This window comes from Tupaia chinensis, unplaced genomic scaffold (genome assembly GCF_000334495.1).
Source record: "Tupaia chinensis unplaced genomic scaffold, TupChi_1.0 Scaffold000184_1, whole genome shotgun sequence".
Lineage (NCBI taxonomy): Eukaryota > Metazoa > Chordata > Mammalia > Scandentia > Tupaiidae > Tupaia > Tupaia belangeri.
In genome coordinates, this window is record NW_006159659.1 from 5,249,716 (window position 1) to 5,276,199 (window position 26,484).

The following is a 26,484-nucleotide window of genomic DNA, read 5'->3' on the forward strand; positions in this document are numbered from 1 at the left end:
TAACTAGTTCTGAGTGGGGCATGCGTCCTATTTATTACTACTTATGCATGTTTTTTGGGGGGGGGGGGGAAACACTTACTGATAGATTGAATTTTAATGACTTTATAATCAATTTCGTAGAGACAGTCTTTTAAAATTCCAGTGCATGGGTACCCAAAATCCCAGGAGGAGAAGGGCCATTCCTTCCACCTCCTGGAGGGAGGGGTTGATTTCTCAATTTCACTTTCATTATCTCTCTAGAGAGTGCACACACTGCATGGCAAAAACCTGAAAAAAAAAAAATATATATATATACACATGCACACACCAGCACCACACCACCACCTCCCGTATAGCCAGTGGCCTGGTGGTTGGGGTGCAGGATCCACATTGCAGACCAGGTGGTTCAAGCTTTAGAAACACACTAGGCATGTGTGCTTATGCCCTGAAGCCTGACAAAATGGAAAATGAAGGAAGAAGAGATTGTGACTACAATCTGAGTATACCTCTCTCTCCTTCTGTCTCTTTTGCTCACTCCTGCGTCCTCTAGCAATTAAAAATATTTATAGGGCCAACAGGTGTGTGGTGGTTAAGACATTGGACACCCAGATGGCTGACTGTAGTTCAAGTCCTGGACCTGGAGGCTTACTTTCTCGCCTTCTCTCTCTTTGTCTCTGTCTCTGTCTCTCTCTCACACACACACACATTTGCCCTGTAGCAAATTAAAAATAATAAATAAAATTAAATTATTCGTAAGAAAATTTTTTTCTTGACTTTTTAAAGTATTTGGCATCAAACCTAAACATAACTGTTCTTGAAGCACAGATGGGAAATGATCTAAGAGGCAGGTGATTGTGTTTTAATTGTGTACAGCTGACTTGACAAGTACAGCTGAGTGAGGGAGATTTTCTCAAGTTCTTTCTATGTCAGAAGTTGGTGTTTCTGTGATGCATGGTTACAGATGAAGTCTTTTAAGGTTGAGGCCTTTGGTTCTTTTTTTTTTTTTTCTTTTTGGAGGGGTTTTTGCTATAGGGTGCATGCACTCACCAGAAAGACAGAGACAGACAAAAAGCGAGAAATCACCCCCATACCTCCCGGGGTATGGCCACACCACAATGCCTTCTCCTCCATTCCCCTCTTGGGATCTTGGGCATGCAAGTACATGTGCTTGGTGTGAATTCAAGACACCGGGTCTGGGACTCAAACCACAGTTGACTACATGGGAGTTCAGCAACATACCCATTATGCTAACTGCTGGCCCCAGCCCTTTGGTTCTTATATGTTAAGAGTGGAGCACAGGGTTAGGAGCCACTGTACAGCTACATACAGAGTTTAAGGTTGGTGAGTAAATGGAAAAAAAAATATATATAGATATCAAAACACTAAGTGTATGAAAGTAATTCTAATGTTTGTCTAAATTGAAACTTGAGAGAATTGGATGATAGAAACTGGACATCATTTAAGGGAAATAATTATTCTAGAGTAATTTCCAATAAATAAATGGGTGTTGGATGTACCTTTTGAAGAATGAGTAGAAAGTCCTTGGGAAATGGCTAACAGATTACTTTTACAATAATACACAAAAGATGACAGTGTTCTATGTAAAGAATTTCTTGGGAGCCTTGTAAAGTGGCCATGTTTATTTTATTTTATTTTTTATTCTTATTTTGGAGAGGTTTTTGTTATAGGGCGCATGTGCTCGCCAGGAAGACAGAGAGAGACAGAGAGACAAAAAGTGAGAAATTACCTCCCAGGAGGGATGGCCATACCGCAATACCTTCTCCTCCATTCTTCTCTCTGGATCTTGGGCACACACTCACATGTGCCCGGCGTTAAGGTAAGGCACCAGGTCTGGGACTCAAACCATGATTGACTACACGGGAGTCCAGCGACATGGCCATATGCCATCTGCTGGTCCCATGAAGTGGCCATGTTTCTATAATGTGAATCACTTACCTGTGAATTTACCTGAACTCTGTATGTATATTTACATGTGAATTTTGGGGGCAAGTATTTGGTAATAATATATATACACACAAAAAATAATTTTAGCAAAGATCAACTAACACTGCTGCTAATCTTTACTGTGCCAGATGCTTAATTAAGACAGATTAGTGACCTCCTTGGTCACCCAGGGTAAATATTTACACAGTATGAGAACTTTTCTGTTAGCTGAAGCAATATATAGCAGTTCTGAAATCTGTGATTTGTTTAAAAATTTTTTTTTAACCAGAAAGATTTTAAAATGTATTTATTCATTCATTTCTTCATTTTAATTTGAACAGAAAGAGACAGAGAGAGAGAGAGAGAGAGAGAGAGAGAGAGGGGAAAGTGAGAAAGAAAGCTACCAGGTCTAGGACTTGAACCATGGTCAGCCATGTGGGAGTGGCCAGCACCTTAACCACCACGCTGCCTGTTGGTCCCAGTAATTTTTTGTTAGGGTGTATTTTTTTAGCATTTTATAGAAAATATAAATGTGTGGAAAGCAGAGAGTTAGTATCTTTAATGCAGCTTTAATAATTATTGGGACGAGCAGTTAGAGTAATGGCTATGTCACTGGACTCCCATGTAGTCGACCGCAGTTCACATCCCGGACCTGGTGGCTTAAATTCACATCGGGCACATGTGCGTGTGTGCCCAGGATCCCGAGAGGAGAATGGAGGAGAAGGGATTGTGGCGTGGCCATCCCCCCTGGGAGGTGATTTCTCGCTTTCTGTCTCTCTCTGTGTCTGGCGAGCACACGCACCCTATAGCAAAAACCTCTCCAAAAGAAAAAAAATTTCAGTACATGAGTTATTTTAAAACAAATCCCAGGCTAGCATTTCGTCTGTAAATTCTAACTAGGTAGTTTTGGCATTTTTTTTCCTTAAATTGACACACTTTCATCATCTCTTCATATATTGTCCCTGATGATTGTGCTGTTTTACTGTGTCATAAAAGAAATTTTAAAGTACATCTCCCTTTCTGTCTCCATAGTATGATTGCAGACAACACATACCTGAGTTTGGTTGATCTGCATTTTCTCTGGAGTTCATTAAAAGCGGCAGCAAGTATGGCTTTTTAAAAAATTATTTTAACTTTATTATTATTTTCTAATTTGACCAAAGAAAGAGAAGGAAAGTGAGAAAGGAAGCCACCAGGACTGGGATTTGAACCATGGTTGGCCATATGGGAGTCCAGCACCTTTAACCACCACACTACCTGTCGGCCCCAGCAACTGTGGCATTTATTTGTCCTCTTGCTTTTGAGGAAAGGGATGAGGTGAGCAACTAGGCTATGAATCTAGTCCAAACTGGAGTTTTGCTTTGGTTCTTCAAAGTCAAGGATTATTTGATTTGGAAAGGAAATTTCACTGTAGTTCTAATTTTAGAAATTAATTTAATTATTTCACTTGAGATGTCAAGCTGGTTATTTTTCCTGAGAGAGGAAAACAGAGTTAGATTTTTGGGTCTCACTATGTCATAGTCCTCCTGCCTCAGTCTTACAATTAAGTTGGATAACCCCTGATGTATGCATTACTGTGTGTGGCCAGTTTAGGGTGGGCCGAGAATTGATTTGTAGTTGTGTTATTTCTCTCCCTGCCTCCTTTCACATATATACATACGTCATACACACATCTAAAACCTACAGACCTGTTCTTAACATGTTTTTAAGTGCATAAAAAGATAGGATTATGAAGGAAACTAATTATTTTGAAATACAGTTAGTAAAATGTAGAGCTCATGGTAGTATGTGCTTCTTCACACAGTAACAAGTGATAGCAACACATCTGAATTTCACAGTGATGAGTGTAGATGATATTTAAAGATCTGCAACAACTTAAAGTAGTATGAAAATACAGTGTGTGATTTGTATTGATGTCAAAATTACAAGTACTGTAATTCTGTGGTTTCATGTCAACAACATTCATAATGGAAGGAAGTGCTAAATTTCAGTTAGGAGAGAGTGACAATAAATATAAGCTCTCCCTACTCTGCCCTGAGTTTCCTGAATTCTATCCATCGACTTCTTGGCTGCAATCTCAGAGTAAGAGGATCTGGACTAAGGCTCTGTGCCCTGGGATGCTTAATTTGAGGCTGAAAGCTTTGAATTTAGAATATAGTCATCAGATTAAATTATTTTTGAGCATTATACCTGCCCATTTTAGTGACTTTAAAAATATGTCACAACAATCCAGTAATGCTCAATCATCAAATGGTCTCAATATGTGTCTGCAATGTGCTCTTTCCTTCTTTAGCTGCATTTTTTTAAAACTATATATTGGTTTGTAGTTAATATAAAATGAATATTTTAAGTAGTTTTTAAGCTTCAATATTGGCTATTAATGTCTTTTGCTTTATATTTTTTCTTTAAAAATTTTTAAATTCTTCTACAGGATTCGGAAGCTTCAAATACGAAATATCCCGCCTCACTTACAGTGGGAGGTAAGAACTTTTATATTTAAAATTAAGATCATGTATCTAAACCTATTGCTGTTAGATTTTTCAAAGATTTTTCTCCATCCTCCAACTCTTGGGTGTGTGAGAACACAAAATTCTTCCCTTGTGACTTGTGGTCTTGGTGTAGGCTTTTTTTTGTAAAGGGTATGGTGTACACACACACACACACACACATATATCTTAAAATAATTATTTTGTTTAGCTTTATTTATTTACTTATTTAAATTTGACCAGAGAGGTACAGAGAAAGAGAGAGAAGGAAAATGAGAAAGTAAGCTGCCAGGTCTGGGGCTTGGACCATGGTCGGCCCTGTGGGAGTCCAGCGCCCTTAACCACCACGCCACCTGCCTGGCCTGGTTATAGTATATTTTAAAAATAACTGCTCCTGTGGTTTGTTTGTTTATAGAATTATTTATTTAATTCCAATTATTATTATTATTATTATTATTATTATAAAATTTGACCAGAGAGAAAGGGAAAGTGGGAAAGCAAACCTCCAGGTCCAAGACTTAAACCACTGTCAACCATGTGGGAATCTGGCGCCTTTAACCACCACATCACCTCTAAGCCCCTGTTTGTTTTTTAAGAGAGATTTTTGCTATAGAGCATGTGTGCTGGTTGAAGGGACAGAGAGAGACATAAAGCGAGAAATAGCCTACCATGGGGTTGGCCATGCTGCAGTCCCTTCTTCTCCATTCTCCTCTCAGGATTTTTTTTTTTTTTTGAGAGGTTTTTGCTATAGGGCACGTGCGCTCGCCAGACAGAGAGAGACAGAGAGACAGAAAGCGAGAAATCACCCCCCAGAGGGGATGGTCACGCTGTAATCCCTTCTCCTCCATTCTCCTCTCGGGATCTTGGGCACACATGCACACGCGCCCGGCGTGTTTTAAGCCACCGGGTCCGGGACGCGAACCGCGGTCGACTACGTGGGAATCCAGCGACATAGCCATTACGCTAACTGCTGGTTCCCTCCTCTCAGGATTTTGGGCATGCACGCACACATACCCAGTATATAGAAAGTAGTATTTTAAAATAAAATAAAATAATTAAAAATAAACAATAAAATTATTTAAAATAAAATAATAAAAATATTACTTTGCTTCATTTCACTCAGGTGGTGGCACTGTAGTGATCGTGTGTAAACAATTTAGCACAGTTGAATAGTTTATGTAAGCAGTTTCCAAAGCATAATAATGATGTCTTGGTGAGAATTTCAGACAGTAGTACTGTAATTTTGACCAGATTCATGCAATTAAGAAAATGTCTGTTGATTCCTCCAGATGACAGGCTCATAAAGTTCTTTTTTTTCCTTTTTTTTTCTTTTAAAGATTTTTGCCACAGGGTGTATGCTTGCTAGGGAGAGACAGAGAGAAAGAAAATGAGAAATCATTTTCTAGAGGGATGGCCATTCTGCAATCCCTTTTCCTCCAGCCTTCTCTTGGGATTTTGGACAGTCATGCACACATTCCCAGCATGGTTTTCAAGCCACCTGGTCTGAGACTCTAACTGCAGTCAGCCACGTTGGAGTCCAGTGCCCTAAACACACACTGCTGGCCCTGGACTCAAAGTTCTTAAAAAAAAAAAAAAAAAAAAAAGACACTGCTTATCTTTTATGTATTTCTAATATAAAAATCAAGAGTAACTAGCTTCGTGTGTTTGAGACTAGTCTTCCAAAATGACATGTGGGGAGTCACTGAACCAGACCCCTCACATGCAAAATGTGGTTAAAGGTTATTTGGTGGTGAGAGTTGAGAAAAGTTGGTTTGATGGGCTGGCAGGTGGCATGGTGGTTAAGGGCACTGGACTTCCACATGGCCAACTGCGGTTCGAGTCCTGGACTTGGCGGCTTGCTCTCTCTTTCTCTCTGTTTCTGGTCAAAATTGAAAAATAGTGATAATAAATAATTATTTAAGAAAAAAAAAGTTTGTTTGAAGCCTGATGGTCAGGGTCCCTAGCTGGGTAACAAAGTGTGCTCAGAATATTTTACACAGCAGTTTTCTTCAGAACAATATTATTGAGTTTAATCTTTGCAGGAAGGAGGTGGAGTTAGTTTGTTGGCTTATGCTGATTATTTGTCAAGTTATATAATGTATTAAACATGTAAAGGACAACTTTGGTGGCGCCATAGTAACGTCATGCTCTCTGATACTGAAGCCATATGGGAAGGCCCCCGGCTTGTGTCCCAAGGTCTTCCTGTACCTGCTGAGTGCACTTGTGTTCCTGGCTGGATAAGGTCAGGGATGGGTGCCCTTTGTGTTTATCTCTCACAGGAGAAATAAAAAACAAACAAACAAAAAAACTTTGTAGATGGAAACATGAGATTGAACTCCATATCCTTTCCTGGTTTAGAAAAAAGTTGTTTAGGGAATTCAGTAGCTTCAGGGATGGGTCTCCTAATCAAGTGTTATGGCATTAAGATAACTAGGTTATGGGCCGGATGGTGGCGTAGCAGCAAACGGCAGTGTCGTGCAGGACAATTCACATGGGAATATTCCAAGTTTGGAACTGGAGACCTCCCCGAATACACTGCACATACACATGCCTATTTTTTGGGTCTGGTTGAGGCTAAGGGTAAATTGTAGTGTCAAGATCCTGTTGTAGGGACCAGCTGTTGACAAAATGTCTATGTTGCTGGACTCCCATGTAGTTGACCACGGTTCGAGTCCTGGACCCAGTGGCTTAGCCTCAGGCTGGGCATGTGTGCATGCGTGCCCAAGATCCTGAGAGGAGAATGGAGGAGAAGGGACTGTGGCATGACCATCCCCGGGGGGTGTCGCGCGCGCGCACGGGGGGGGGGGGGGGGTGGGGGGGTGGCGGTGATTTCTCGCTTTCTCTCTCTCTCTGTCTCTGTCTTTCTGGCAAGCGCATGCACCCTGTAGCAAAAACCTCTCAAAAAAAAAAAAAGATCCTGTCGTAGATGCTGTCTTTTTTATTTTCTGGCTCAAAAAATACATTTTTAAAAAGATTATTATTCATTTGCTCTTATTTTAGGGTAGACCATATTAAATAAGATTTTAAATATGATTTAATATGATTACTGATTAATAACTACATTTAATACAATGTAGCTTTCAGTGAAATAATCACATGGTAGTAGCCAACTGTAAGTGAATTATTAAGAGCACTAGCATATCTGCAGAGTTGCCTTTTTGTTTGTTTGGATTGCCAGAGACTGACAGAGATAATGAGAAATCACCCTCTGGGGGATGGTCATGTCGCATTCCCTTTTGCTCTAGTCTCCTCTTGGGATTTTGGGCATGCACATATGCACTCAGCATGATTTTCAAGCCACTGGGTCCGGAACTCACCATGCATTCAGCCTTGTGGGAGCCTGCACTTTAACTTCCATGCCACCTACTGGCTCCAGAGTTTACTTTTAATTCATTCATAAGAACTCTTAAATTGAGATTATGGGTGGCTTCTTAAGCTTTTAGTTTACTGCATTTGCCCTATGTTCTAGTAAAAATCTAATAAAAATCTTTATTTGCCCATAGCTAACTTTTTAACTTTTATGTTTTATTTTATATTCCCCATAATCCTTTGAATTAAGATCAAGTTGGTGACATTTTACTTTTAAACAGGTAAATTTGGGCATACAAATGAAAAGAAATAAGCAAGACCACATACTGAATTGTAAGAATCCTTGAAATAGACTTTGAAACTCTTCACCTTGACTCCTTTATAAATTTTTAATGATCATTTGACATATTGATCAACAAAAACAATTTTATTGAGGGTTTATTAGCAATAGGATGAGCTGTTAGATGTTTCTCTTTTTCTGAAGACTTGAGTAAATACCACATATTTCTTTTTCAAAAAGGGTAACTTTGTGCATCTGTTATTACTGTATATTGGGTTTGCTGGCTGTCTTGTGCCAAAGCCTTATTATAGACTGGATCATTTTTCCCTTACTCTTCTGGGTTCCCTTTATAATCAGAGAATTAGGCTTTGAATCCACTGATTAGTCTTAGAATCAGTGAAAGTGGAACCACCAGATACGTACCTCCTGATCTGATGCTGTGGGAAATACATAGTACCACAAGTGAAATATTTTGTCTGAAAAAAGTTTGAATGGGATTGTTCTTTAACTTGCTAGAGAATATGTGCATTCTCCAGAGAGAGAGAAAGAACCCGCCATGAGGGTTGACCATATCACAATCCCTTCTCCTCTCATTTCTCCTCTCAGGATTTTAGGCATGCACACACATGTGCCTGGCATAGTTTTCAGGCTTGAGCGGGGGGAGGGGGGGAGGGAAGGGCGGAGAGGGAGAGAGAGAGAACCTGCCATGAGGGATGGCCATATCATAATTCCTTCTACTTCCATTTCAACTCTCAGGATTTGGGGAATGCACACACAAGTGCCTGGCATGCTTTTCAGGCTGCCTAATCCGGGATTCAAACTACACTGTTGGCCGTGTGTAATCCAGCTGCCATTACTACTATGCCACTAGCTACCTGACTGGATTCAGTTTTAATCTGACTTTGAATTTATAAGAAATATAGAAAATAAGGGTCAGCATGTGACATGACAGTTAAAGCATTGGATTTCCACATGGCTCACTGGCTCAAGTCCTGGACCTGGCACTCGCTTTTTCACTTTCCCTCTCTGTCTCTGGTGAGCACATGTGCCCTATAGCAAATTATAAAAGAAAATAATAATAACAATAGTAAAATTAAATACATAATTATTTTTTTAAAAAGACATGTAGAAAATAGGATTATATTGGGTTGCTGGAAAAGTTGTGATGTATTTTCCTGTTTTTCTATGCAAAAATTTGTCATGACTTTCCTGACAACCCGATATTAAGTAAAGAAACTAGTAGGAAAATCCAGAATAAGGGACGTTCCACTGGACAAATGATGCTGTTTTGTTGAGCAAGCAGTGGTGTGGCAAAAGGAAAGAAGGGATGGTATTATAGAATAAGATTTAAGAGTATAACAAAAAAGCAAGCCCATGTCTTTAGGAAGTTATTTGTGAACAATGTAAATAGCCCTGAAAAGCAGCATGAACTACCTAAAAAAAATCTTTGTACTATAGGGTTTGTTTTTTATTTTATTATTTTTTTTCCACTGGGCAAGTGGTAGTTTTGGGGGTCAGACTTGGAACTATATCACATGGCTATACTTTCTACATGTGTAATCTAGTTATGTGATCTCCGAAGGTGTTCTTAACATTCTTTTAGACTGGGGCCAGCAGGTAGCATGGTGGTTGAGGCGCTGGTTTCCCACCACAAATTCCTGCCAACCTTTAGTTCTTGTGCTTGTCTGGAAGATCCGACCAAGGAGCACAAAACAGCAACAGCAAAAAGCACCAGGAGGAATTTAAAGGTGAAAGAGCAAAATGGAGATACAGAGGTAGGGAGCAGTAAGTTGCTGCCTTGAGGACTGGAAGGATAAGGGAAGAGATCTGGTTAATCAGATCCTAGAAACTTGGAGGAAGAGTCTTGAGTGGCCTGGCTCTGGCACCTGGATGGCGCCCCTTGGGGAAGGGGTAGGGGAGTGAGGTCATGGATCTTGTTCTGGGAGTGCCTCAAGCAACTAACTGCTTATGTAGTGATGCTGATAGCGACTGTTGACAAAGGGCAAGATCAGGTTCCCACACTGCTGCCTTTGTCTCCCTTAGTGCAGTCTACTAGCAGAAAGTAACAGGGAACATCAGTATGTGCAGTTTTGCTAGCCCTAGATTCATAAAACCAGAGCATGGATATAGAACAGAGAGCTCACAGCTCTCATCCAGAAGCGAAACACTCTCCTCCTCTCCATTCTGCCAGTTGTCATGTAAGCTGGAGAGATACAAAAGCTGACAATGGTAGAAACACTCATTATGAGGTAACAGGGATGTGTTTTGTAAGACTTGTAACTGGGCTGTTACCTTTGTATCATGTTACATCTTTACACTTAAGTTTGTTTATTTGCCAGAGTCCATGCAGTGGCCAGAGAGAGGGGGAGAGAGACAGAAAGCAACCTCTAATGTGGCAGGGTTATACTGCAGTCCTCTCTCCTCCATTTCCCCATCCTGTTGGGATTCTGGGCATGTGTGCCCAGTGTATTTCAAGCCACCAGGGGTAGGATTCGAACTGCAGTCAGCTCTGTTGGATCCAGCTCCCTTAACGGCAAGGCTGTGAGGCCAGCTGACATTTAAATACTGGTTGTGTTATCTTTATACTACCATATACCAACCGATGGATGGAAGGGGTCCCTCTCAAGTTCTCAGGGTAGTATATCTTGCCTGTTGTATGTCCAGTTTGGGTTAAATGGTTTCTTATACTTTAATTTGGGTGATAATTAAGTGCCTACAAGCAGTGGGTTGGCTAAATGTTTCATCAAAGTGTTTATGGTCAGTTTGCCCCACCTCCATCCCCACCCCCCAGTGTGGAATGTAGGAGGATAATAGGAGAAAATTGCTTCATCTACCCTCATCTCCTTGCCTGAGATTCTTGAAGATTTGGTATGATCAGAGCTGGAAGTACTCTTCTACAGAAACACTCCTGATGGCCGGCAGATAGGGATCCTCAGGTACCTGGAGGGAGGTGGATGCCTGTAATAAGGATTTGAAAGAACCCCTTCATGGGTGAACCATGTTGGGGTCAGGAGTGATGATAAAGCCTTAGCAGAATACTTATTCCTTTGGTGATCCTTTTCTTTTGCCTTACTCAGTTTCTCAAGGTGGTCTCCTTTTCTTCTTCTTTTTTCTTCTTATTGTAAGCTTAATATAGGGCATGTATGTATACCAGAGAGAGTCAAGCAAGAGATAGAGAAACTGAGAAACCTCCCCCCAGTAGGGATGGCCATATTGCAATCTCTTCCCCTCCATTCTGGTGTGTTTTTCATGCCGCTGAATCCAGGACTTGAACCATAACGTTAGCCATGTGTGAGTCAGCTGCCTTAAATTGTGTGCCACTTGTTGGCCCAAATGGGCATCATATTCTGAAATGCCTTTCTACATGTAAATGAAATGGTTGTGGTCCATTTTTTTAGAAATTGCTTTAAAATATTTAATTGGGACCAGCAGATTGCATAATGATGACGTCACTGGACTCCCACATAGTGGACCACAGTTTCCTGGCAGCTTAAAACTTATGTCAGGCGTGAGTGCCCAAGATCCTGACAGAGGAATGGAGGAGAAGGGATTGTGGCATGGTAATCCACCCTGAGGGATGATTTCTCTCTTTCTTTTTCTGTCTCTCCAGCAAGTGCATGTGCCCTATAGCAAAACTCTCTTAAAAAATTTAATTGTATTTAGTTTTTATATTTAATTACAATATATGTTTATACCCTACAAAATGAATTTTTACAGCATGAATACATTATATACTAGTCCAGTCAAAGATATTACCAAACACATTATGATCAACAAATAATTTCCATTTTTGTGTTTTTTAAATGTTTTGCTCCGGGGCCAGCAGATGGTGTGGTGGTTAAGGGCGCTGGACTCCCATGTAGTTGACTGTGGTTTTAGTCTTGGACCTGGTGGCTTCCTTTCTCACTTTCTCTCTCTCTCTTTCTCTATCTCAGGTCAAATTAAAATAAGTAAATAAATAAAGTTAATAAAATAATCTTTTAATCTTTTTTTTTTTTTTTGAGAGGTTTTTGCTATAGGGCATGTGCGTTCACTAGGAAGACAGAGACAGAGAGATAGAAAGCGAGAAATCACTCCCCAGGGGAGATGGCCACACCACAATCCCTTCTCCTCCATTCTTCTCTCGGGATCTTGGGTACTCATGCACACACGCCTGGCGTGAGTCTAAGTCACCGGGTCCAGGACTTGAACCATGGTCAACTACATGGGAGTCCAGCAACATAGCCATTACACCAACTGCTGGATCCTCGGTACAATATCATTAAAAAAAAATGTTTTCTCCCCTCTAGAATTCCTACCTCATGTCCCCATTGCCCACCTTTCTCCCACTTTCTAGTATCCATAGTTGGTCTCTACGCTCTTGTACCTTCCAGTTTTTCAGTTTCTGCCGTAACATGCAGACATTTGGTATATATTAAGAGGGGACATATAATGCCTCTCTTTCATAGTCTGGCTTGCTTTGTTTAGGATTAAACCTTAACATATTTACCCACTTTCTGTCAAATGCCAGGATTTCATTGTTTTGTTTTGTTTGTTTTGTTTTAATGGATGAGTAGTATTCTATAGTGGATATGCGTCACATATTTTTCAATCCATTTATCTGTTCTTGGACATTTGGGTTGATTCTATGTCTTAGCAATTGTGAATAATGCTGCAATAAATGTGGATATGCAATCGTTTTTCCAACTGAGTATATTCCTGTCTTTTGGGTAGATGCCCAGGATTCGAACTGCTGGATTGTATGGTAGTATTTTTAGATCTTTGAAGAACCTCCATATAGTTCTCCACAGTGGCTGTACTAATTTACATTCCCACCAACAGTGTAGGAGAGTTCCCTTTTTACCACAGCCTTGCCTGCACTTACAATTCTTTATTTTTTAATCTTAGCCATTCTGACTGGGGATAGGTGGTATCTCATTGTGGTTTTGATTTGCAACTCCCTTACAATAAGAAATGCTGAGCATTTTTTTCCATATGCTTTTTGGCTGTTCATTTGTCTTCCTTGGAGAGTTGTCTGTTCATCTTGTTTACCCATCTTTTTTTTTTTTTTTTACTTTTTAAAAATTATTATATTTATTTATGTATTTTTATTATTCATACATTAAATCACTATACATCATTTAGATTGTGAAGAGACTTTACCCAACATGATATACACCTCAGTCCAGCCTAGTTGAGACCACTGTACACATCCTCGTCAACAGATAATAAACCTTATCTGTGTCCCACAAGTGTCTTACCTCTCCATCCCCCCCCACATTTCCTACACTCTTCCCCTCTCACAGTCTCTTTCCACTTTGTCTCTAGTGTCCATTACAATTTTTAATACTTTTATGCTCTCTAGTCTTGCAGTCTCTACCACAGTGTGCAGTCGGTATGTGTTAAGTGGAGACATGCAATGTCTCTCTAATAGCCTGACTGCTTCACTCAGCAACAAATCTTCCATATTCGTCCACTTTCTATCAAATTCCAGGTCCTCGTTTTTTATGGCTGAATAGTATTCCATGGACTATATGTGCCACAATTTTTCAGTCCATTCATCTGTTTGTGGACATTTGGGTTGTTTCCATGTCTTAGCAATCATGAATAAGGCTGCAATGAATATAGATGTGCAAGTGCTTTTCTGACTGAGTGTTCTCCTGTCTTTTGGGTAGATGCCCAGGAGTGAAATTGCTGGATCATATGGTAGTTCTATTTGAAGGTCTTTGAGGAACCTCCATATTGTTCTCCACAGTGGCCCATCTTTTAATGGGATTGATTTTTTTTTTTCAAGTGAATTGCTTGAATTCCCTGTATATTCTGGTTATTGGTCTCTTATCTGAGGCATAGTTTGCAAATATATTCTCCCATTAGGAGGATTGTCTCTTCACTCTAATTATTGTTTCTTTTGCTATGCAGAAGCTTTTTAGCTTGATATAGCTCCACTTGCCTATTTTTGGGATTATTGCCTGTGCTTTGGGGATCTTGTCTTTGCTTACTCCAATGTCTCCAAGAATTTCCCCTGTGTTATCCACCAGTAATTTAAAGTTTGAGGTTTTATGTTTAGATCTTTGACCCGTTTTGAATTGATTTTTGTTAATGGTGAGAGATATAGGGGTCCAGTTTCATTTTTCAGTGGGTTAATATCCAGTTTCTCCAGCACCAGTTGCTGGAGAGATTTTCTTTTCCTTAGTGGATTAACTTGTGCCCTTTGTAAAAATTTAGTTTACTATGTTTTGGGGCTTACTTCTGGATTCTCTATTCTATTCTATTGGTCTACATTCCAGTTTTTTTTTTTCCAATACGTTGCTGCTTTCATTATTACAGATTTGTAATATATTTTGGGGTCAGAGAGTGAGATGCTTCTTCTTCTTCTTTTTTTTTTTTAAAGAATCATTTTATTTAACTTTGACCAGAGAGAGAGAGAAAGCAAGAAAGCTAGAAAGCAAGCGAGCATATCTGGGACTTGATCTGTGCTCAACCATGTGGGAGTGGAGTGCCTCTAACCACCATGTCACCTCCTGGCCGTAAGGTGCTTCTTATTTTATTCTTTTTGCACACTATTGCTTTGGTGATATGAGGCCTTTTATGATTCCAGACAAAAGTGAGAATTCACTCCTCAGGGAGGAATGACCATGCCATAATCTCTTCTCCTCTATTATCCTTTCAGGATTTGGGGCACACAGTGCTCAGATTGTTTTTAAGGGCATCTGGTCCAGAACTTGAACTGTGAAGTCGACCATGTGGGATCCAGTGCCTTAACCTTGATACCATCTGCTTGTCTGACCATATTATTTTTTTAAGGCATGCAGGCAATGTATAATAAATCAAGGATATACATATATTCATCTTCTTCAACATTATGTTACACAAATATTACATTTTGTTGTGCACATTTGTTAATAATTCTATTAGTTTTTTTGTAAAGTATATTAAATTGCCATGTTTTTTACTTTGCTGTGGTACACTTCCTGTAGCCTCTTCTACTTATTTATCTGCCTTCTTTTGTTTGGTATGAATTTTCTCACAAAACCCCCACTGCCGAGGTCTTAAGAAAGGACTTTTGGGGCCAGCAGGTGGCATGGTGAGTAAGGCACTGGACTCACACATGGCTGATCATGGTTGAGTCCTGAACCTGGCAGCTTGCTTTCTCTCTCTGGTGAGCGTGTGTGCCCTGTGGCAAATTTAAAAAATAATAATGATGATAAATAAAATTATTCTTCAGAGAGATTTTACTACTCAATACTATTTGACTACTGATCTCCCATCAGAAGAATAAAAATTCCTAACAAATATTCACAAAATTTAAAAGGGCTACCTTCAAGGAAGTGAATTATAAGATGCATGAATTATCTAAATAAGTGATCATAGAGTAAACATAGCAGGTTGGGTTCTCATTTTAGGGTCAGATGAGGAAGGTAGAATGATGTTCCCATAGAACTGACAGTTGGGAAAACAGTTTGAGCTACAGTCAGTCATCTGCATCTTAAGGTCCCACATGATGGAATTTTGACATTAGCAATGGCTGAGATGACCCACTGTCCCTCCCCCCTTCCTCTCTCCGTCTCTCTCTTTCTTGCCCTCTTTCTCCTCCTCTCCCTCTTCCTCCTCTTTTTCCTCTTTTTCCCTTGTTCTTCCTCTTCTTTTTTTGCCAGAAAGTACATTTATTGGGAACATCTCAGTGAAATATGTTGTTTCCTTTCCATAGGGGTCCTGGAATGGTAAGAGAGACTGAATACATGCATTATCCTCACCTGCTCTACCAAGAAGTAGAAATAGTAATGTCACTAAACTAGGCTCTAGAAGAGAAAGGAAACAAAAAGGACCCTTATTTAGAAGAAATAGGAAGAAAGCAGGAAGCATTGATGCCTTGTTCTAGTCTGGAGGACTGTAACAAAACAGCATAAAATCCCTCCAGAGAGACCCATTGTATAAGCCATAGGCAGGGGCTATGAGTTTAAGCCACTGGGTCTAGGATTCGAACCGTGGTCAACTACATGGGAGTCCAGCGACATAGTCATTACGCTAACTGCTGGTCCCGGTTTCTTTCTTTTCGAGGACATGAGGGAAGTATTTATTTGAAGCCTCCCTTATATCTTTGAGTGGTTCCTTGGCTTATGGCAGCAACTTCAATTTTCACATAGTATACTCACTGTGTGTGGTGTGTCTGTCTTCAAATACCTATTTTTATAACTGTGGGAGGCTGCGCAGCAGCGAGCCTGCCGAGGCCATTTTCATGAGTCTCTTACTATTGCCATCTTAGGAAGCCCTTAGGTTTCGGTTTCTCAGAGAGCAAACAGTTACACAACGCCAAAGGCCACAATTGGCTCCCCTTCAAAACCTCACCTTCAAAAACATACTCTGATTGGGACCAGCAGTTAGCGTAATGGCTATGTCGCTGGACTCCCACGTAGTCGACCGTGGTTCAAGTCCCGGACCCGGTGGCTTAAACTTACGCCGGGCGCGTGTGCGTGCGTGCCCAAGATCCCGAGAGGAGAGTGGAGGAGAAGGGATTGCGGCATGGCCATCCCCCCTGGGGGGTGATTTCCTGCTTTCTGTCTCTCTGTCTTTCTCTGTCTGGCGAGCGCACACGCCCTATAGCAAAAACCTCTCAAAAAAAAAAAAAAAATACTCTGATTGGCCACTTCCCATATCGCTCACTGATTGGTGAGCTCAGAATCCCTCAGATTTGCATATCTGGTAACTCCTTGGTCCACAAAAGCAACCAATCATAACCCACCTTTTACAGTCCTTCATTTACCTATAGAACAACCCATTACCGCCCATCAACGTGTATATAAATGATCCCTGACCCATAATAAATGGAAGACCCTGAAGAGTTGTAACACTGTGTCGTCCCAGTGTTGTAACGTTGCGCCTTGTAACACTGTGTTGTCCCAGTGTTGTAACATTGTGCCGTTTTTCCCCATCTCTCACTCTCTCCCTCAGAAAACCTGTTCGACTGTCCTGCAGGTCAGGACATATAAGGACACTCATTATATTAGATTAGGGCTCACTCTAATGGCCTCATTTTACCTTGATTACCTCTGTGAACTCTCTGATCCAAATAAGGTCATACTCTGTGGTACTGGAAGTTAACATATCATATGAATTTTGGGAAGAACACATTCAATCCACAGCAGTCTTTAAAAAAAATTTACTTATGAAATGAATAATAGCTCTAACTCTCGAACATCAAATCTAGTCAGTATTCATATGTTCTCAATTATTTCTTTTTTAAAAAAGATCTGACATAGGGACCAGCAGATGGTGTAATGGTTACATTGCTAGACTCCCATGTAGTCAACCGTGGTTCAAGTCCTGGACCTGGTAACTTAAAACTCAAACCAGGTGCATGTGCGAGTGTGCCCAAAAATCTTAAGAGAAGACTGGAGGAGAAGGTATTTAGGCATGGCCATTCCTTGTGGTGTGATTTACCTCTTTCTGTCTCTGACAAGTGCACTCTATAGCAAAAAAATCTCTTTAAAAAAAAAAGATTTGATATAGGGGTCAGTAGATGGCATGGCAGTTACATTGCTGGACTCCCACAGGATGGTGGTTAGAGTCCTGGACTTGGTGGCTTGAAAATCATGCCAGATTCAGTGCATGTATGCCCAAGATCCTGGGAGATTGTGGCATGGCCATCCCCCACTCTCCTGCTCAGGGGGATGATTTCTCACTTTCTCACTCACTGTTACTGTCTCTCTCTCTCTTGCAAATTCATGCTCCCTAAGGCAAAAACCTCTTTAAAGGGGGGAAAAAAAAAGATTTGACTTGCGCGGGGCCACCAGGTGGCATGGTGCTTAAGATGCTGAATCTCCCACTTAACCGATTGCAGTTTGAGTCTGAGAACCTGTGACTTGAAAATCATACTGAGTGCTTGTGTGTATGTGTGCCAAAAATTCCAAGAAGAGAATGTAGAAAAAGGAATTGCGGCATGGCCATCCTCCCTGAAGGGTGATCTCTTCCTTTCCTTCTCGGTGTATCTCCTCATCTCTCTCTGGCGAGCACAACGGGCCCTATGACATAAAACCTTAAAGAAAATGATATGAATGGAGATCTAAACAAGATATTTTTGGTTATTATGTTTCAAGTCCTTTCATCAGTTGATTCTCTCACTTATTTCTTCTTTCTGTCTCTCTCTTATTCTATTTATTAAAGTTGGCTTATTTTGTAGAAAATGTTCTGTATTATTTTGCTGAGCTCTATCCACCTGCAGTCATTTAACATGTTCTTCTGAGCCTGTGGGCCTTGGATTAGACTCAAGTTCACATTTTGTTGGTTTGAACAAGACAAAGTAATTTGTGGTTATATATCCTTCCACCAGGAGGCACACAGTTTCTGCTTTGTGATGTGAAATGCCATTTATTATGACGCAGATTCATTACTGTGGAGTTGGTTCTACCATTTCCTCATTCAATAGTTGGAATATATATGTAAAGAGGAACAGGGACTGGCAGATAGAGTAGGGGGTGGGGTGCTGCACTCCCACATGTCTGATGTGGTTTGAGTCCCAGACCTGGTGGCTTGCTTTTTCACTTTCCCTCTGCCTCTCTCTGGTCAAATTAAAATAATAATGATAATAACAAATAAAATTCCTTTTTTTTAAGAGAGATTTTTGCTATAGGATGCATGCGCTTGCTGGAGAGACAAAGACAGAAAGTGAGAGATCACCTCCAGGGGGATGGCCATGCCACAGTCCCTTCTCCATTCTCCTCTCAGGATTTTGGGCATGCATGCACATGTGCCCAGCATGAGTTGGAAACCACCAGGCCTGGGACTGGAACCATAGTTGGGCATGTGGGAATCCACTGATGTTAACCATTATGCTATCTGCTGGTCCACAAATAATTCTTTAAAAAAAAAAAAAAAGAGCCCTCACAGTTGTTTGAAAACCTTGAGGTATAGTTTATATAAGAGAGAGGGAAAATGGCACACCCTCACTCCCATTACTTATTTATTATCAATGCAGATGCCTTGGCATCCTGTAAGAATCACCAGTGAGTTTTTGTGTGTGCAGTTATGAGTTCATGGATTTAATGAGTTCATGTTTGTATTTCAGAATTATTGGGATCATTCTTACTGATACTCATGGCCGTATCATGAGAAAGCTGGAAACTTTAAGTTAATGCCCCCTTAACGTCCTTTGTCGTCAGTCCTTTACTGTACCCTTGACCACCACCCTGTAGGGGATTCAGTCTTAATTCAATCTTTCAAGCTTTGTTCCATGCGTGAAAGGAGGAAACAGCAGGCAGGCACAGCCACCCCAAGAGAAGTGTGCATGGACAGCTTCTGCTTTGCGTCCTCAAACTCTAACACTCTTTACAGGTGCCTGAGCGGCAACGTTTAGTTTAGATTCCGCAGTAATGCCAAGTTGGGAAGTTGCTCTTTCACTTTCATAATCTGCAAACGAGTTCTGTAACTCTTCAAATTAAAATAATTGGTCCTTTTTATTAGAATTACATTAAACTACCAGCAACCACAAACTATTATCCCAAGCAGTTGTCATATAAAAGCAGAGGCCTTTGGGAACCAGCAGTTAGCGTAATGGCTATGTCGCTGGATTCCCACGTACTCGACCGCGGTTCGTGTCCCGGACCCGGTGGCTTAGAACTCACGCCGGCTGCGTGTGTGTGCGTGCCCGAGATCCCGAGAGGAGAATGGAGGAGAAGGGATTGCGGCGTGACCATCCCCCATGGGGGGTGATTTCTCGCTTTCTGTCTCTATGCCTCTCTCTGTCTGTCTGGAGAGTGCACGCACCCTATAGCGAAAACCTCTAAAAAAAAAAAAAAAAGCAGAGGCCTTTGTTTTCAGTAGTACCCACTCGCACTTTTATGGCTGATCCAAGAAGAAATAATCGATAAATAAATCTCTCTCATCATCTGGGTTTTAGGTAGAAGTTTTTTTTTGTTTTTTTTTTTAAAGTTTTTGCCATAGGCTCATGTGCTCCTGGAGAGAGACGGGTTGGGGTGGGATGTGGGGGGGTGGCCATACTGCAATTCCTCCCAGGATTTTAAGCATGTACACACATGTACCCAGTGTGATTTTCTTTTTTATTTTTAACATTTAATTTAATTTATTTATTTTATATTCATTCACTATACATTATCACAGCATACAAAATGAAATTTCTTCTCCAGAATACACTGTATAATGGTTTAATCAATAATATTACTATACATGTTATCATCAACAAATATTTCCTTTCTTGTTTCTTATATATTTTGCATTCCCCCGCCCCCGATTTCCTACTTTTCACCCTTTGCCATTTTCCACCTTTTTCTCACACAGTCTCTGGTATCTACAGTTATTTTTACATGCCTCTTTTCTTCACAACACACACACACATCTTATTGATGTACAAAAGATCTTAGTTAAATACTTTCAGTAGCAAGTTCAGCTGTTATGTACTTATTTGTGAACACATATCTGACTTTAGGCATAAACATTAGTGAGTAGAATGAACATACTATAAGGTAGCACCCAGCTGAGGCTATATAGCTTACTGTGGTCATTAAATAGGGTTTTTTTTTAAATGTATTTTTTAATTTCAAGAAAAGCAGTTTTAGCTTTAAGAAATTAAAATCACAAAATGTTAAGAGAAATTTGCTTAAGACTGAAAGCCAGGAAAAAGGTTAGGATTCTGTTCAAATAGTTGGTAGATGAACCTGTCAACAGCTTAAGAGAAGACCAAAAAACCTTAAATCTGGAAAACAAAGCATAGGAGAAAATCAGTCATGTTTTAGTCAAAAGTCATAAATTCTATTTCACCAGTTCAGTCTTGTGTAATTAATTTGTCTTATGTTGTGGTTTGTTCTTTCCATTTAAATTCTGGAAGTTAACATTTAATTCTGGATTTGTCCCTACCATTAAGTTGGCTGTTTTCTTGGTGGTTTTATTGACTCTTAACTTCTTGGAGAACTGGGCTGGTGTTGGTAAATTCTTCCAGGTTTTGTTTTTTTTCTTCTCAGATGAAGGGTACTCTTTGGTGGGTATAGGATTCTTGGTTGAAATTGTTTTTCCCTTAACACTTTGAATATATTTTCCCATCCTTTCCTTGCTTGCATTGTTTCCAATGAGAGGTCCTCTGGTAGCCTGATGGGATATCCTTTGTAAGTAACTTGATGTTTTTCTCTTGCCAATTTTAGAATCTTGTCTTTGTGGTTTTGGTCAATCTGGCTATGATGTGCCTTGGAGAAGATCTCCTTGTGTTGATTCTAGGTGAGGTTCATTGTATTTCTTGGGTCTGGATATTTGAATGCCTCTCTAGGTTTGGAAAGTTTTCTTCCAGGATTTCATGGAATAGATGATCAATGCCATTATTAGTTTCTTCACCTTCTGGGATACTGATTATCCAGACGTTTGGATGTTTAATGGTATCTAATATTTCTCGTATATTATTTTCATTTCATTGGGTTGCTTTCTCAGGATTTTTTTTTATGAATTTTTCTAGGACAGAGGTTCTGTCTTCTATATTTGAGATTTGGTCTTCTACATTATCTAATCTGCTTTTAGTACTTTCAAGGGAGGTTTTGATTTCCTGTATTACAGCCTTCACCTCTAACCGTTCTGTTTGATTTTCCTTTGTGGTGTTTATTTCCTCTTTCAACTCTTGTAAGAACTTCTGCATCTCCTGGAACTCACCAACTCTTTTCTCCTGCATCTTCTGGAGTTCATTGTCTATCTTCTCTTGAGTCTCTGTTAGCTTTGTTGCTACAATTGTTCTAAATTCTTTATCTGACATTTTTACGAGTTCCATTGTACTGTCTATGCATGAGTTGTTATTTTCCCCTAGGGGAGAGATATTTTTTTGCTTTCTCATATTTCTTGTGCCTCTGCGGTGGTTTCCAGTCATCTGATGAACTATACTTTTTTTCTAATTTCTTTCTTTCTTTTTTTTTTTTTTGAGAGGTTTTTGCTATAGGGCGTGTGCGCTTGCCAGAAAGACAGAGAGAGACAGAAGAAGAGAAATCACCCCCCAAAGGGGATGGCCATGCCGCAATCCTTTCTCCACTCTCCTCTCAGGATCTTGGGCACACAGGCACACTTGCCCGGCATGAGTTTAAGCCACCAGGTCCAGGACTCTAACCGCGGTCGACTACATGGGAGTCCAGCGACACAGCCATTACGCTAACTGCTGGTCCCTCTTTCTAATTTCTTGAAGTTAAATCTGAGTGTTCAGAGGCGTGCAGGAGGAGGTGATCTATAATCTTGCTGCAGTTCCCCTTTTTCCCCCAGTCTCATGGATCTTGAGGTCTAGAGGGTGAAGTCTGAGCAGAACTCTTTGGTTGTCTTAGCCCCTGAGCCGTGGGCATTTGCTCATAGCTCAAATGCCCATGGTATGGTTTTCAAGCCACACCTGGTCTGGGGCTTGAATTGAGGTTGTTCATATGAGAGTACAGTTCCTTAGCTGCTATTCCAGGCAGAGCACTTTACATGATTTTTATTCTGTTTCTATGTTCAGACTGGCAATTAGGAATAAGTGTGAACCCATGAATGAAGACTAGGCAGAAGTGTAGTTAACTACTCAGGTTTGGGAAATAAGATTATCACCACACTTTAACACTCCATGGCCACATCTCCAAAAAAAAAAAAAAAGCAACTTATAAAAAGCCTATTTTAAAAACATTTATCTTGGGGCCAGCAGATAACATGGTGGTTGCAGAGCTGTACTCCCACATGACTGATTGGGGTTCGAGTCCTGGACCTGACATCTTGCACCGTGGGCTTGTGTGCATGCGTGCCCAAAATCCTGAGAGGAGAATATTGAAGGGATTGTGGTGTGGCCAGCCCCCGGAGTGGTGATTTTTCACTTTTCCTCTTCCTTTCTCTGTCTCCATCTCTCTCTGGCAAATGCATGCACCCTATGACAAATTAAAAAACAAACACCAAAACCAAAAATCTTCCTAATGATACTCTTTTCTAGTCATATTCTTCTCCTGCCCAGTCCATCCCTAACTCAGCAACTTCTGATCTTATGAGTCATGTAGTAAACTTAATTTTATAAGAAACACCCAAATTGATCTCCAAAGCAGCTGTGCCATTTTTGTATTCTCACCACTTGTTATGAATGATCAGCTAGCGGGTCTATGTTCTCAGCAGCACTTGAGTATTACCGTTTTTCTGAGAGGCATATAGTGGTATCTCCTAGTTTTATTTGCTTTTCTCTAGTGACTAATGATGAGCATCTTTTCATGTATCTAATGATCTTCCCTATATCCTCTTTGACATGTCTAAGTCTTTTGCTATTTAATTGGGCTGTTTTCTTACTGTTGGGTTTTGAGAGTTCTTTGTATACTCTGGATACAAGTCCTTTGTCAAATATGTACTTTGCAAATTGCATTTTCTCCTAGTCAGTAACTCATCTTTTCCATTTTCTCAGCATTGTCTTAATTATAACCAAAGTTTTCAATTTTAATTAAGTCCAATTTATTTAATTCCACTGGGTGGTGGGGGCGGAATTAATTAATAATCTTTTTACTGTCCTGTCTAAATACTCTTGGCCTAAATTCAGGTTATGAAGGTTTTTCTCCTAAAGTTTTATAGTTTTAGGTTATAATTTTAGACCTACAGTACATTTTGAATAAATTTTTATGTAATGTGTGAGTCATAAGCCAAGGTTTATTTTTTAATTTTTGTATATAGGTATCCAGTTATTCCACTACCCCATGTAGAAAAGATTCTTTCTCCCTTGAGTTATCTTTATACTTTTGTCACAAATCAATTGACCGCATTTACGTGGGACTTAATTCTGTTCCACTGATTTGTTTGTTAATCTCTTTGCCAATGCTACACTTTCTTGGTTATTGTTACTTTATATAATCTCCTACTAGGTAGTATTATTCCTCCAACTTTATTCTTTTTCAAAGTTCCTATGACTATTCTAGTTTTATTTATTTATTTATATATATATATATATATATATATATATTTATTTATTTTTGGGAAATAAGATTATCACCACACTTTAACACTCCATGGCCACATCTCCAAAAAAAAAAAAAAAGCAACTTATAAAAAGCCTATTTTAAAAACATTTATCTTGGGGCCAGCAGATAACATGGTGGTTGCAGAGCTGTACTCCCACATGACTGATTGGGGTTCGAGTCCTGGACCTGACATCTTGCACCGTGGGCTTGTGTGCATGCGTGCCCAAAATCCTGAGAGGAGAATATTGAAGGGATTGTGGTGTGGCCAGCCCCCGGAGTGGTGATTTTTCACTTTTCCTCTTCCTTTCTCTGTCTCCATCTCTCTCTGGCAAATGCATGCACCCTATGACAAATTAAAAAACAAACACCAAAACCAAAAATCTTCCTAATGATACTCTTTTCTAGTCATATTCTTCTCCTGCCCAGTCCATCCCTAACTCAGCAACTTCTGATCTTATGAGTCATGTAGTAAACTTAATTTTATAAGAAACACCCAAATTGATCTCCAAAGCAGCTGTGCCATTTTTGTATTCTCACCACTTGTTATGAATGATCAGCTAGCGGGTCTATGTTCTCAGCAGCACTTGAGTATTACCGTTTTTCTGAGAGGCATATAGTGGTATCTCCTAGTTTTATTTGCTTTTCTCTAGTGACTAATGATGAGCATCTTTTCATGTATCTAATGATCTTCCCTATATCCTCTTTGACATGTCTAAGTCTTTTGCTATTTAATTGGGCTGTTTTCTTACTGTTGGGTTTTGAGAGTTCTTTGTATACTCTGGATACAAGTCCTTTGTCAAATATGTACTTTGCAAATTGCATTTTCTCCTAGTCAGTAACTCATCTTTTCCATTTTCTCAGCATTGTCTTAATTATAACCAAAGTTTTCAATTTTAATTAAGTCCAATTTATTTAATTCCACTGGGTGGTGGGGGCGGAATTAATTAATAATCTTTTTACTGTCCTGTCTAAATACTCTTGGCCTAAATTCAGGTTATGAAGGTTTTTCTCCTAAAGTTTTATAGTTTTAGGTTATAATTTTAGACCTACAGTACATTTTGAATAAATTTTTATGTAATGTGTGAGTCATAAGCCAAGGTTTATTTTTTAATTTTTGTATATAGGTATCCAGTTATTCCACTACCCCATGTAGAAAAGATTCTTTCTCCCTTGAGTTATCTTTATACTTTTGTCACAAATCAATTGACCGCATTTACATGGGACTTAATTCTGTTCCACTGATTTGTTTGTTAATCTCTTTGCCAATGCTACACTTTCTTGGTTATTGTTACTTTATATAATCTCCTACTAGGTAGTATTATTCCTCCAACTTTATTCTTTTTCAAAGTTCCTATGACTATTCTAGTTTTATTTATTTATTTATATATATATATATTTATTTCAGTAAAAGCAAGTCTATGTCTACATAAAAATTATGCTGGGATTTTGATTGAAATTGCCTTACATTTTTATAAAACTTTCAGGATAGCTGATGTCTTTACTAAGTTGAATCTTCTAATCAGTGTGTATATTATGTCTCTCTTTATTTAGTTATCTTTGAATTTTTAAATAAGCGTTTTTAAATTGCCAGTGGTTGCATGTGCTTTTCAGAGAGAGCCCAAAAAGCACCCCCTAATGGGGTCTGTCACACCTCAGTCACTTCTCTACTTCTCCGTCTTAGGGAGATTATAAACACAGACAAGTGCCTGGCGTGTTTTTCAAGCCACAGGGGCCTGGATTCAAACCTCGATTGACCATGTGGGATTTGGCTTCCTAGGCTACAGGGCTGGCCATTTCATAAGTGTTCTCTAGTTTTTAGGAAGAGGTCCTATGTATGTTTTGGAAAATTTATACCTAAGTATTATTTAAGTTTTGGGAATATAGGAACATTTTTAAAATATTTTAAATGAGTAAAATATGCAACATAAAAATATCATTTTAGTTAGGTTTAGTGCATAGCTTAGTACTGTTAAGCTTATTTATATTGTTGTGCATATAATCTCTAGAACTTTTTCCTCTTGGGAAATTGAAACCCATTAAACAGCTCCCTGTTTCCCCCCTGCAAGTTATTGGCAAACACTGGTTTAGTTTGCTTCTCTGAATTCAAAGATAACCCATGTAAGTAAAATCACAGACTAGCTTTCCTTTTGTGACTTACTTAATTTTTTTAAAAGAATTATTTTATTTAACTTTATTTTAATTTGACCAGAGAGGGACAGAGCGAGCAAGAAAGGGTAAGTGAGGAAACAAGCCACCCGGTCCTGGACTTGAACCATGATCAGCCATGTGATAGTCCAGCATCCTTAACTACCATGCCACCTGCTGGACCCAAAGACATTGCCTTTTATTCCTAGTTTGCTAATAATTTATCTGATGAGTAATGTTAGATTTTTTTTCTGCATAAATTGATACAAACATGTAATTTTTCTATGGTGTTATGATAAATTACATTCTTCTTCTTTTTTATTTTTTTATTTTTTGGAGAGATTTTCGCTATAGGGCACGTGCGCCCGCCAGACAGACAGAGAGAGACATAGAGACAGAAAGCGAGAAATCACCCCCCATGGGGGATGGTCAC

General features: G+C 39.6%; 1 protein-coding gene across 1 annotated transcript in view; it reads left to right on the plus strand.

Annotated features, from left to right (window-relative positions):
- IGF2BP3 (insulin like growth factor 2 mRNA binding protein 3) overlaps positions 1 to 26,484 on the plus strand; it is a gene marked incomplete at its 5' end in the record, with an annotated part of 185,449 nt that overhangs the window by 54,767 nt on the left and 104,198 nt on the right. The window contains one exon of the mRNA XM_014587132.2: positions 4,355 to 4,403. Coding sequence (XP_014442618.1) covers positions 4,355 to 4,403 — 49 coding nt within the window. The remainder of the gene's footprint in view (positions 1 to 4,354; positions 4,404 to 26,484) is intronic.